Source organism: Gopherus flavomarginatus, chromosome 4 (genome assembly GCF_025201925.1).
Source record: "Gopherus flavomarginatus isolate rGopFla2 chromosome 4, rGopFla2.mat.asm, whole genome shotgun sequence".
NCBI lineage: Eukaryota > Metazoa > Chordata > Testudines > Testudinidae > Gopherus > Gopherus flavomarginatus.
In genome coordinates, this window is record NC_066620.1 from 81815554 (window position 1) to 81829754 (window position 14201).

The 14201-nt window shown below is 48.2% G+C and overlaps 1 protein-coding gene across 1 annotated transcript in view; it reads left to right on the top strand.

Annotated features, from left to right (window-relative positions):
- ARID4B (AT-rich interaction domain 4B) overlaps positions 1-14201 on the top strand; it is a 194169-nt gene that overhangs the window by 164789 nt on the left and 15179 nt on the right. Inside the window, exons 18-20 of the mRNA XM_050951541.1 lie at positions 3412-3595; positions 4718-5926; positions 13284-13397. Of these exons, the coding sequence (XP_050807498.1) occupies positions 3412-3595; positions 4718-5926; positions 13284-13397 (1507 nt within the window). The remainder of the gene's footprint in view (positions 1-3411; positions 3596-4717; positions 5927-13283; positions 13398-14201) is intronic.

Genomic DNA, 14201 nt, shown 5'->3' on the forward strand with positions numbered 1-14201 from the left:
ATTTAAAATTAGTTTCTGTTAGCCTCTTAGAAGCATACACTTCTTTAAGCATGATTTTTGTCCTTCCCTTTTGAAAAATAGCTTTTTCCTCCTCCTCCTCTTCCCCCCACACTCCTAGTTCATCTGGTGCACCAACAGGAAACAGAACCATTCCCTCATCAGCAATGGCAGCACAGAACTGGGAAATAAAATTTGCTAGCTACCCTGCTGGCTTTGAAGCACAAACCTGTGTCGAATCTACATAAATGTGGCTTGTATCTTACTTTTAATTTCTTGCCAACTGTGGTAGATTTAAAAAAAAACAACAGATATTTTGGGCCAGATCCTGGTCAATTCCTTGTGCAGGGCAGAAGGGTGTGAACAACATTTTTCCCCCGATCAACAGGCTCCATGGCCATCCCTGCTCTCTGAACACAAGGACTACTAGAATCTGTCCCTGCCTGCAGGTATATGGGATCTTGGGGAGCAATTACCACACAGGTGGGGTGCCAATTAATTTATTTATTAAAGGAAAAAGGAAGTGGTGGGAATTTAACAATGAAATACGATGGGATGGGGTGTATAGGGTGTTTACAATAGACAATGATGGGGGCGGGTTCTTCTTATTGAACAGTGTAGGGAGTTCTAACAGTGGGGTACAGTAAGTGGGGTTCAGCACAATGGGATACAGTACAGTCAATAAGCGTATCAAAAGAAATGCAAAATAGAATGGTAGCTCTTATATAAAATGGTCAACAATCTTAGATAGAATGTATTAAGTGGTTAGTGGCCTTATACACAATGTAACAATGGTATCAATGCAGATACAAAGTATATCAGAAAAGTGGAAGCAACCAATGGGGTGTTATAATTACAAGTAAAATGTGAATATAAGTGAACTTATGCAATGTAACGGTATAAAAGAAAAGTAATGACTTAATTTGTGAGGCTAGGATAGCAGATAATCTGTCAAGGAACAGGAGGGGGGAGGGGAGTGAATGATTAGTGGCAACTGATGAGAGGAGAGTGCGGCTGGAAGCAGCGAGAGACTCTGAAGCCCTGCAGGGTAAGGACAATGGAGCAGCGTGATGGTGATCTTCGGCAGGGGAGGGGCAGCGGAGAAGTGCAAAGAAGGGCTAGAGAGAGGTTTAAGCAACAAGTGGACGCCAAAAACAAAGGAAAAAAAGCGGCAAAGGGTTTGGGAAGTTTCACAGGGGGAGAAGCAGCAAGGGGTTTGGGAAGTTCGGAGGGTGATGCAGACGCGGGGGGGGGAAGCAGCAAGGAGTTGGGAAGTTCGGAGAGAGTGCAGATGCGGGGGGAAAAGCAGCAAAGGGTTTGGGAAGTTATACGGGGGAGAAGCAGCAAGGCGTTTGGGAAGTTCGGAGGGTGATGCAGACGCGGGGGGGGAGGAGCAGCAAGGAGTCGGGAAGTTCGGAGAGAGTGCAGATGCGGGGGAAAAAGCAGCAAAGGTTTATAACAGGGAGACACGGAGAAGCACACAGAGAGGGAGATTGGAGCGGGGAAAAACAGACACGGGAAAGTTCAGGGAGAGATCGGGACAGCGGGAAGATGAATTTAAGCAGCAAAAACCTTATCTATAGACACGGAGAAGTACACAGAGGGGGAGATTGGAGCGGGGGAAAAACAGATACGGGAAAGTTCAAGGAGAGATCGGGACAGCGGGAAGACGAATTTAAGCAGCAAAAACCTTATCTATAGACACGGAGAAGTACACAGAGGGGGAGATTGGAGCGGGGGAAAAACAGACACAGGAAAGTTCAGGGAGAGATCAGGACAGCGGGAAGACGAATTTAAGCAGCAAAAACCTTATCTATCTTAACCAACGACTAGGCAAAACAACAAATATCACAATTCTAAGCAAAACTATAACAAGCAGCTATACGGAGCAACAAAACAGTAAGCTATAACAAGGCAGGTGAACTTACAAGCTCTACAATCTTAACAAATTATGACTTATTAAACTAAAAAGAACAAAACCTATGGTGCACCTTATGCTATGGGGAAGTCACAGAGGGCAGAGTGGTATGTGCCCAGGATACAGCTCCCAAGGAAGCCAAGAGATACAGCTGAAAGCAGGGAGCCCCGAGGCAAAGCCCACAGGAGCAGAGCTTAGCAGCGGCACAAACTTATTTTTAGCAGCAAAGCACTGCGGAGTTTAAGAGAGATTTTAAGACACAGACCAAGGTTTAGCTTGAGTCTGTGTGCTAGGGAGACAGAGCCAGCAGCTAAAGTAATAAAATAAAAGTACAGAAAGTTTCACAGAGCGATTCTTACCAGTCCCCAAGGCAGCAGCAAAGGCAGAAGCAGCAGCAACATCAGAAGAAGCAAGGAGGGCTCGGTACAGTCTTAATAATCAGGAGATCTCTCAGGTAGCAATTCGTTCTTCGTGGGGGGGAGGTTAAAAAACGGGGGGTACGCTCAAAAATAAAACGAGAGTGGAGAAAGGACCCCCCAAAACCCCTGGCTGATCAGACCAGGCAGCAATGCAGGAACCTTTCTGATGTTTGTTTCAAAAATGTCTGTTTTTAAAGGCAAACTCAGGCAGTTTCCCGCCAGTAATCCTGATAGGCTCCCTCTGTCACAAGGGAGGAGGCACAGGGGAAAAACTGCAGGTAAGCACAGAGACATGCCCGGGCAGAGTCCTGTGCAATAGGTGACTCAAAAGCACATGAGGCCTATGACTCATGCCCAGGATCTTAAAAACACAATAGGTCTTGCAGCTCTGGACATTGCCTGCCCTACACCGAGCCCAGGTTCAACGAGGTAATAACAGGACTAACCCTTTGAACAGGGCAGTGGTCCCATTTAGCACGCAGCACAAGTGGCCATCCCTTTGAGAAGGGCAATGGCTCTTGTCAAACAACTTAAGGGGCCCTCCCTTTGAGAAGGGCACTGGCCCTGGTAAACGACTTAACAGCCAGGGAAGGGCGGCCACAGGAGGAGAACAAAAACAAAATGGAGTATGGGGACAGCTGTAAGAAACAAAATGGGATAGGGCGATAGCTGTAACAGACGGAATCCAGTGCCGCTGATAGAGCCAGACTTGCCTATAGCCTCTCCTCCTTCCACATTAGCACAGCACAAGAGTGTGCCATTCAATCCAGGCTGTCACAACAGACATGCCTTCTCTCTGCAATATCCCTTACTGCAGGGCCTAGCATAGTGGAAGAAGAGTTTAGCCCTTAAATGCTGAGAATATTCCTTGTCAGATATAAGTGTTAAGGAATTCGCATTTTTGGTATTAATACTTGTGCATAAGACAAAATACAGTACTTGCATATCCTTGTAAAGGAACAAAGAAAAACTTATTCTTAGGTTTTGTGTTCAAAGTCTGCATTGCTAATTGTAATTCACCTTAAATTATATGTTAGCATTAGAAGAGTTTTTAAAATGGTTTTTTCCTTAACCTAGAATAAAACTGACAAAGAGAAGGATGAGAAGTATTCTCCTAAAAATTGTAAATTGCGACGCTTGTCAAAACCACCCTTTCACACGAGCACATCACCAGAGACTGAGTCCAAACTTGACAGCATTGAAGCCAAAAATTCTCCAGTTAAATCCATAGAAATAACTTCTATCCTTAATGGGCTACAAGGTATTGTACATAGACTTTCTAATTCAGTATATAATCATTTTACCAGTATTTAAAAGTGACAGTACAGAGCAATTGAAGCAAACTATCAATAAGGCTGAGAGTTTGTCATGGAGGTCACGGATTCCATGACTTTTTGAGAGTTCTGCAGCTCAGAACTCCCAGAACTGGTGGCTCAGGTAGCCCGCAGGCCAGCCACACCGGCTGCTGCTGGGGCAGTCTCAGGCAACCATGTCCCTCCTCCCCAGCAGCAGCAGGAGTTTGTGTTTGGGAGGGAGCTCAGGGTAGAGGCAGGCGATTGAGGTGCGGGAGGGGGAGAGGGCTCTGGGCAGCACTTATCTTGGGAGGGGAAGGGGGCTGTCCGGCTCCCAGGCAGAGGTGCGGCCAGGTGATTCCACGTGCTGCCTGTGTCCACAGGTGATGCCCCCGCAGCTCCCATTGGCTACTGTTCCCAGTCACTCAGGGCAGGGGCAGCATGCAGAACCTCCTCGGCTGTGCCCTCCTCCCAGCACCAGCAGGGGCCATGGGCAGTGGCTGCTCCAGGCACCAGCGCTCCAAGTGCGTGGTTGGGGTGGCAAGCTGGAGGTGGGGGGGATGCCCTGCCGTTCCCTGTGAGGGCGGCAGTCAGGCTCCCTTTGGCGGCTTGCCTGCGGGAGGTCCGCCAGTCCCGTGGATTCAGCAGCAATTTGGCAGTGGGTACACCGAAGCCACGGGACCGGGGACCTCCCGCAGGCAAGCTGCCAAATGCTGCCTGCCTGCTGTGCTTGGGGCAGCAAAAAAGCTAGAGCTGCCCCTGGCTATGGGCCACTGCCCTCCCTCCAGTAGCAGCAGCTCGCCTGGGCTGCTCCCTACCCTCCAGAGCACCCAAATCTTAGTTAGGGGTATGCAAATACCTTAGAGGAATTCCCTGGAGATGTTTTATTATATGGGATTTGCAAATTGATAAGCATTGCTGCTCATCTAGCTATTACACTTCCTAATAAAATGAAGTTTTTGAAAATAATCTGTTTCTTTTTCCTACTGGGTACATGAAAACAAAAGATTTTAATAGTACTAGCTTTAGTGTGTATTGCTATCTTCTAGTTGTTTTTTCAGTATTACTTGTAACAGATTTTTTTTTAATAGCTTCAGAAAGTTCTGCTGAGGATAGTGACCAGGAAGATGACCAGAGTGCCCAGAATGTACATAATGGTGGCAAGGAGGAATCTCCAGATGAGACTGTGAGCCAGGACAAAAGTGAATTCTGTCCAAAAGAAGAGCAGAGCAGCTCATCTCCCCAAGAAGAGGAGAAAGCCCTTGCAGATGTAGCACCACTTAAATCAGTATCCAAATCACCAGAAAAATTGCGGAAAGAGCTGGAAGAATTATCTGATGATACGGACTATGAAGGACAGGATGAAGCTACAAAGAAGAGAAAGGAGGTCAAAAAGGAGGTAGTAGATAAAACAACAAAGCCACAGGTAAAACGTGGTAAGCGAAGGTATTGCATCACAGAGGAATGTGTCAAGACTGGGTCACCTAATAGAAAGGATGAAAAGTCCAAGAGCAAAGACTCCCATAGCTTAGAACATAGTAGTAACAGCTCCTCAGATGAAGATGAGGAGGACAAATCTAAACTAAAAATAATGCCAACTAAGAAATACAATGGGATAGAGGAGAAAAGGAAGTCTTTAAGGACAAGTGGTTTCTACTCAGGGTTTTCTGAAGTGGCAGAAAAAAGAATAAAGCTTCTAAACAACTCTGATGAAAGACCTCAAAATACCAGAGCTAAGGATAGAAAAGATGTATGGTCTAGTATTCAGGGACAGTGGCCCAAGAAAACATTGAAAGAACTTTTTTCAGACTCTGACACAGAGGCTGCAGCCTCACCCCCACATGCTTCTGAGGATCCTGCAGTAGAGGAGCAGCTGGAGACTCTTGCAGAAGAGGTTTCTTTGCCCAGCTCTGAACTAGAAAAGCCTTTACTAGCCAGCATAGATGTTAAACCTGTTGAGGAGAAACCAACGGAAATGAGTGACAAGAAAGTTGAATTTCCAAGCAGTGGGAGTAATTCAGTGCTAAATACTCCTCCTACAACCCCTGAATCACCTTCATCTGTCACTGTAACAGATTCTAGTAGACATCAGTCCAGTGTAACAGTCTCAGAGACATTGGCACCAAATCAAGAAGAGATACGAAGCATCAAGAGTGAAACTGATAGCACAATTGAAGTGGATAGTGTTGTAGGGGAGCTGCAGGACCTTCAGTCTGAAGGAAATATTTCTCCAACAGGCTTTGATGCCAGCGTCAGCTCTAGCAGTAGTAATCAACAAGAATCAGAACATACTGAAAAAGGTAAGGAGAAAACCTGAGTTGTCAAATATATATTCCTCCTCTCGTTTCTTATACTGCTAATTTATTTGTGTTTAACTGTTGCTGCGTTACTTGGAGATTGGTTTAAGAACATAAGAATGGCCCTACTGGGTCAGACCAAAGGTCTGTCTAGCCCAGTATCCTGTCTTCTGACAGTGGCCAATGCCAGGTGCCCCAGAGGGAATGAACAGAACAGGTAATCAAGTGATCCATTCCCTGTCCCCATCCCCAGCCTGCTCAGCTTTCCTTGCCCCAGCCCAAGCCCCAGCCTTGGAGAGGGGGAGGGACAGGCGAGGGGTGGAGGGGAGGTGGGCGAGGGAAGCAGAGCAGGCTGCTCCTGGCCCCCCGCAAATCCCCCGGGCCACTCTGAGACTGTGAGACCCCTAAAATTGCCCCCACACATATCCTGCCTTCTAGACCCTGTGGGGGGGAGCCTCTGACCACCCCTGAGACCCTCTGCCCCTTATCCAACCCCTTGGCCCCAGCCCGGCACCCTTAACACGCTGCTCAGAGCAGCATGTCAGAGCTTTACCACGTTGTATGCGAACCCGTGTTATATCGGGTCACGTTATATTCCAAGCACCTCTCCAATTTTTGTGGTCATGCTTCTCCATTTGTAAAATGCAAAGTGTCCATGTTTAAAAACAGGATTGAGCATGAGTCTGTAGTTCTTCAAGTGCTTGCTCATATCAATTCCAATTAGGTGTGCGCGCACTGCTTGCACGATTGTCGGAAGATTTTTACCCTAGCAACACTTGGTGGGTCGGCTGAGGCGCCCCCTGGAGTGGCGCCCTTATGGCGCCAGATATATGCCCCTGCCGATCTAGCGCCCCCTCAGTTCCTTCTTAGCACCCGTGATGGTCATTGGAACTGTGGAGCGCAGCATAGCTGATCTCCACTTCCCTAGCTCTTTGCTCATTTATAGCTGTAGATAGTTGTTATAGTGTAGTTGTTAGTAGTTTCTAGTCATAGTTAATAGTAGTTTTTGTAGTTAGTGTATATAGTAATTGGAGGTAAGGGGTTTCTCCCCTTCCCTCCTTTCCAGTATCTGGCCCATGCCTAGGTCTCCGGGCTTCAAACCCTGCTTGGCCTGCCTCAAGCCGATGCCTACGGGAGACCCCCACGACTCCTGTCTGAAGTGCCTGGGGGAATCCCATCAATCAGATAAGTGCCGCATTTTTAAGGCATTCAAGCCTCAGAGCGGGACTTTTGTTTGAAGCAGCTCCTCATGGAAGCAGCACTTAGCCCGACACTCTCTGCCCCGTGCAGAGACCCGGCGCCGTCGGTCCGAAGTGCACCTCCAGCACCAGATCAGCCTGACATCAGCAAAGATTCCCGGCACTGAACGTCTCCGACACCATTATCAGCGCGGCACCGCTCGCTGTCTCCGGGAGCCAGGAAGCAGCACAAGCAACCTGCCGCTCCTGTACAGTTACCGGCACTGGCTGTGCCCCCCTTGGAGCAGCATCCCGTGCTGGACCACCCCGCGAAGGGTCCATCTCTGGCACCATCGATTCCAGTGCTGTAAGCGCTGTTGAGTCCAGTGCACATAAGCTCCCTGGTGCACACCGTGGTTCAAGCTCGGCCTGCCTTCCACCCCAGAGACTTTCTCCACTGCTTGCGACCTGATTGCACTCACTGAGCCAGGACCATCACGGTCCCGATCCAGGCGCTGGTCTCCTCCATGGCACCACTCGCAGTCCTGGCACTGATCACCATCTCAGCGCCGGTCGTACTTGCAGCACCACTCCGGTTCAAGAAGCTCTCCTTCCCGATGTGATCGGTACCGGTCCAGCTCCCGGTACTGATCCTGGTGCCGCTCCGCCCGTAGATCTTCATCGAGGTCCAGATCTACCTCCCGGCACTGATACGACTGTCGGTCCTGGTCCAGACCATGGTACTGCTCAAGTCCATGGCGCCGATCTCCGTTCCCGTGACGCGGGCCAACAATGCATAACAGTGCAACCCAGCATGAGCGATCGGCTCCACCTTGGCCTTCTTGCCCCAACTCGAGGTCGTCCCAAACGGAATGTGGCTACCACGTCCATGACCAAGACACGGACGGCACAACGAGGAGCAGGGACCCTCACAGTGGTCCTTTTGGACCCCTTGGGCATACCATCAGGCCCAAGGTGTTCCATCGGGAGCTTCTTGTTCTGCCGCCTCAGAACCTCGGGTCCCAGAGGCCACTGTCAGTCACCCCTCCCCTCCCCCCCAGGGGCGGCTCGGAGGCAATGGCCCTACCCTCAGCTCAGGCCCATTCCCCTAGCATGGAGGACCTAGGGCAGCCGGACACCCCGCCTCCTCCCCCCCAGCAGGACTTGCCCCAAGACCCATTAGTCCCAGGCGTATCCTCCTCGTCCTCCCCTGACGAGGCAGTGGCAGGCACGTACTCCTCTGACCCACCACCTATAGACCTCCATGCGCTCCAAGACTTGCTTCATAGGATGGCACAAAACATGAACCTCGAGGTGGAGGAGGTCGAGGATCTGGTGGTGGACATTTTCTCTGCCGATGCCCCCACACGTATAGCCTTGCCGTTCATCGGGACCATCCAGGCTAATGCCAGTACAATCTGGCAGTCTCCGGTGTCTATTCCCCCTTCTGCCAAGGGGGTGGAGACGAAGTACTTGGTCCCCTCCAAAAACTATGAGTACTTGTACATTCACCCCCAACTGCACTCCCTCATTGTACAGTCCGTTAATGAGAGGGAACGACACAGTCAACAAGCTTACGCTCCTAAATCCAAGGACGCTAGAAACCTGGATTTATTCGGGCGCACGATCTATTCAACTGGTGGCCTACGACTCAGAGTGGCTAACCAGCAGGCCCTCTTGAGCTGTTATAATTATAATACCTGGAACTTGATGGGGAAGTTCAAAGAGCTGGGTCCTCAGGAGTCCAGGGAGGAGTTCGGGGCCTTGCTAGAGAAGGACAAGAAAGTAGCCAGGACATCCTTCCAGGCTTCGATAGATGCGGCAGACTCGGCGGCTAGGACTCTAATCTCGAGCTTAGCTATGCGCCTTATCTCGTGGCTGTAGGTGTCCGGTCTTCTACAGGAGCTGCAACAAACAATTCAGGACCTGCCCTTTGTTGGCCAGGGGTTATTTTCAGACAAAACTGACTCCAGACTCCAGAGTCTGAAGGATAACCAGGCCATCATGCGCTCATTGGGCATGCATTCCCCGGTGATGCAACTTAGGCCCTTCCAACCCCAAACGCAGTGCACCTACTCTAATCCCCAGCCGAGACAGAACTTTTCTAGAAGACACGGCCACTGTGGTAGAAGGAGGCAATCTGGTCCTCAGACAGGCCAGAACCAAGGCCCCCGCAAGCCATCAGCGGGGCCCAAACAAAACTTTTGAAGGTGCGCCCAAGGGCAGAGCACCAGTCTTGTTACAGGATCCTTCTCCACCTTTCACCTACCGCCTCTCCTATTTCCTCCCTGCGTGGTCCCGCGTAACGTCAGACCTCTGGGTCCTACTCACAGTGGAAAGTGGATACTTTGTTTTGTCCCGCCCTTTCTACCCTTCCTCCCCGTCCTTCTTCAGGGACTCCTCTCACGAGCAACTCCTTCTACAGGAGGTGCAGACGCTCCTAACTATCGGAGCTATGGAGGAGGTTCCAAGGGATCTGAGGGGCAGGAGGTTTTACTCCTGCTACTTCCTAATTCCCAACGCAAAGCGGGGGTGGCCTACAGCCCATTCTGGACTTGCATGGACTCAACAAATTTGTGATAAAGTTGAAGTTCTGCATGGTTTCCCTGGGGACCATTATCCCTTCCCTGGATCCTGGAGATTGGTACGCTGCCCTTGACACGAGGGACGTATACTTCCACATAGCGATCTACCTGCCGCACAGGTGCTTCCTTTGCTTTGTAGTCAGTCAGCGACACTTCCAGTTTACTGTCCTCCCCTTCGGCCTATCCACAGCACCAAGAGTGTTTTTGAAGTGTATGGCTGTCTTAGCTGCCTCACTCCGTCAACATCGGATCCAAGTGTTTCCGTACCTTGACGTACTTGAAAGACTATTCGGGGTCGATCCGAGCTCCAGGTGCAGTCCCATGTTCAGTTCACCATGAACTTGTTCAGACAGCTGGGTCTGCTGCTCAGTGTCAAAAAGTCCACTTTGCAGCCAACCCAAAGAATAGACTTCATCAGAGCAGTCCTGGATTCAAATGTCACCCAGGCGTGCCTACCACATGCCCTCTTCCATGCCATGGCGAGCATTATCCATGGCCTCCGAAGCTTCCCAACCTCGACAGCACGCACATGCCTCCATCTACTGGGACACATGGCATCTTGCACCTTTGTGACCAGACATGCCAGACTATGCCTCCATCCACTTCAGGCCTGGCTCTCATCAGTCTACCATCCAGGCTGAGACAATCTAGACACGGTGCTCAAGGTACCGACGGAAGTCTTAACATCCCTGGCTTGGTGGCTGAACCCCAACTTCGTATGTGGGAGGATGCGATTTCATGCCCCACAGCCCTCCCTAGTCCTAACCACGGATGCATCATCTCTGGGCTGGGGTGCTCACCTTGCAGATCTTCGCACACGGGGCCTTTGGTCCACACAAGAGGTAACCCTACACATCAACATACGGGAACTGAGAGCAGTACGCCTGGCATGTCACGTGTTCTGCAAACACCTTCAGGGCCATTGTATCGCAGTCTTGACAGACAACACAACGGCCATGTTTTACATCAACAAGCAAGGGGGAGCCCGATTGTCCCCCCTCTGTCAGGAAGCCATTCGCCTGTGGGAATTCTGCAGAGCCCACTCGATTGACCTAGTGGCGTCGTTTCTCCCAGGAGTCCAAAACACCTTGGCAGATCACCTCAGCAGGTCCTTCCTGGCTCACGAGTGGTCGATTTGCCCGGACATTATCCATTCTGTTTTCCAGAAGTGGGGGTTTCCCCACATAGACCTTTTCGCCTCTGGCAAAAATCGGAAGTGCCAGGTGTTCTGCTCTCTCCAGGGGTGCTCCCTGGGCTCCCTATCGGACACCTTCCTGATGCCGTGGAAGGACCATCTGCTCTAGGCCTTTCCTCCATTCCCACTGCTCCACAAGGTCCTTCTAAAATTGCAAATAGACAAGGCCCGCTTAATCTTGATCGCCGAGGTAACACTGGTACACCACTCTCCTTGATCTGTCGGTGACCACACCAATTCCACTCTCATTGTGGCCGGACCTGATCACTCAGGAGCACGGCTGACTGTGTCATCCGGACCTGCAACTCCTCCATCTCACAGCATGGATGCTGCATGGCTAACTCAATCTGAGCTGCATTGTTCCCGCTCGGTGCAGCACGTACTCTTGGGTAGTAGAAAGCCCTCTAGTAGGTCCACATATCTGGCCGAGTGAAAGCGTTTCTCCTGCTGTTGTGCCCTGAGCAATACTGCCTCTCTGGAGGTCCCAGTACCTACCATCCTAGATTATCTCTTGTCCTTGAAACAGCAAGGCCTAGCAGTTTCATCCATCAGAGTACACCTAGCAGCAATTTCAGCCTTCCACTCAGGCGAAAACGGGCTCTCAGTTTTCTCCAGTGCCATGGTCAGCAGGTTCCTCAAGGGATTGGAACGTCTGTACCCACAAATTCAACATCTGACCCCTACATGGGACCTCAACCTGGTCGTATCCAGGCTCATGGGTTCCCCGTTCACCTTACTGCCCACTCTCCTAGGGCTCAAGCTTTGTCCTCTGGCTTCCTGGCTCATGTGCCCATACAGGAGATCTGTAGAGCAGGAACTTGGTCATCAGTACATACCTTCGCTTCCCACTATGCGATAATGGAGCAGTCCAGGGGTAATGCAGCATTTGGTTCAGCGGTTCTTCACTCCGCGACATCTCACTCCAACCCCACCACCTAGGTAAGGCTTGGGAGTCACTTAATTGGAATCGATATGAGCAAGCACTCGAAGAAGGAAAGACAGTTACTCACCTTTGTAACTGTTGTTCTTCGAGATGTGGTGTTCATATCCATCCCAAACCCGCCCTCCTTCCCCTCTGTCGGAGTAGCCAGCAAGAAGAAACTGAGGGGACCCTGGGTTGGCAGGGGCATGTATCTGGCACCATAAGGGCGCCACTCCAGTGGACACCTCAGCCGACCGACCGAGTGTTGCTGGGGTAAAACTCTTCCGACGATCGTGCATGCAGAAGCATGCACAGCTAATTGGAATGGATATGAGCAACATATCTTGAAGACCAGCAGTTATAAAGGAGAGTAACCATCTTTTTCTTAATTTTAAAATGATTTTGCTACAGGAGCCCATAGTATCTGTAAATCAGGCAGTTTCTGAGTCTTTACAGTTCCCATTGGATTTTTTTTTTAAACCAGATGTCCTAGAATCTATTTCATTTTTCCCTTCCTCCTCTAGTTTTATTCCCTACGGCCATAAATACCAATGTTTTTCACTTTCACTTTTTAAATCTGAGAAGCAGAGAGGTGGGGAAAAGGCAAAATGAAAGGCTGTTGGTACTTCAGAATTGTCTGCTAGACTTCAAAACACTTTCATTTCCACAGAAAACCATTCAAGCAGGTTTAATGCATCATGGCGTTATATTTTTTTCTTGAAATTAAGCTGTAACGTGCTGTCCATGTCTCATTACACTGATGAAGAGTTTCTAAGTGGTTTTTTTTTTTAACTATAAAAGAAAAGAGAATGGTTGACATATGTTAATGGACTTTATTCGTAGGATGGTGGGATCTTACTTTATTATGGGATTGCTGGATGCTTCTGATTCACCAGCCAGAGGGATTCCTAAATTTTAGAGTTCATACTTACCCCATCTCATCTGAAAAAAAAACAAAACAACCAAAAAAACCCCAACCTGATACTGTTGATTGGTGCCTTACATGTTCTATGAGTGCACTGTGATAATATTGTTGGTACTGTTGGTTTTTTAAAATCTGTATGAAAGAGAAGTGGAGGTCTTTTCAGATTCTTTCACTTTTAATGAACTTGATAAATTTGTCATCTGAACAAATGCCTGTTTAATTTGCAGTTTTTGAACACCAAAATGTCCATGTATGTCAGGAAAAATTATATTGAATCATATGACCTACTAGTTACTTGCAAACATCTAACACATTTTCTCTTTTATTAGCAAACTTTGCTTCTCACCCACCCCCAGTATCAGTTACTGTTGTTTACACATAAAATAATTAAATCCTGCTAATGACAGCTGAGAAGAAAAGTCACGATTGTCTGTAAAGTTAAATCTCAGAGGATCTGCCTGAGGCTTTAATATAGATAAATATGCCTTAACACCTAAAATACAAAGTTGTATATAGTGTTTTCACCAAGAATTTAATGATTTGTTAAAATTGGAGTCTGTACAGGTCAAAAAAGACTTAAAGATGCTCAGGGAGGAGGCGGTTCCTCAAAAAAGCAGAAAAGAAGCCACAAAACATCAGTGGTGAACAACAAAAAGAAGAGCAAAACTAGTAAGTATAGCAACTTGGTGCAAAATGAAACCTAGACTTAGAGAACATCTTGTATTTGAATGACAAGTGAAGGAAGTGTTTCTATAAAGATAACATTTTAGAAAAATGTGCTAAGTAGAGACTTCATAATAAATGTTAAAATGATGAAGCTGTTTTCGCTGAGTGCAAGAGTATTTAAAATTTCTTGCTATGCTGTTTCTCAGACTGATCCTATAAGGTGCTCAAAGCCTTCAGCTCCCATTGAATTCAGTGGGACTTGCAAGCACATGGCACTTTACAGGGCCTGTTTTTGTCAAAGAGGGAAGGAAAGAAAATATTTTGGAGTGTAGAAATACATACATTTTAAGGAGGGGAACAGGAACACTATGCAAAGTGAACTTACATACTATGCAAGATCAGTTTTCACACAATTTCACATAATTTAGAGGTGGTATTATTATTTGCACAGTACCACCAGTGTAATTACACAGGACCTGTATTCATCCACCTAAACTATTTGCTGCATATTAGAACACTTCACAAGTACATCTGACTTTTAAAGTAAACCAAATAAAAAATGAAGAGGCAACATCAGGATGTCCTCATAAGTAGATGTTAATTAGTGAATATATAGATCATTTTCCTGCCTGCCCTATGAAACTAAACATTTGCTCTGCATTATCCTCTAAATGAGGCTTCATCTTTACTGAATGTACTCTAAAATATTTAGTTTGTGTTGTTACCTGAACAATTCTGAGGTGAAATTCACTCTTCCCTACACAAGTCCCAAGTAGACAGTTTTTGTGCAGGACTTTCAGCGGCAGA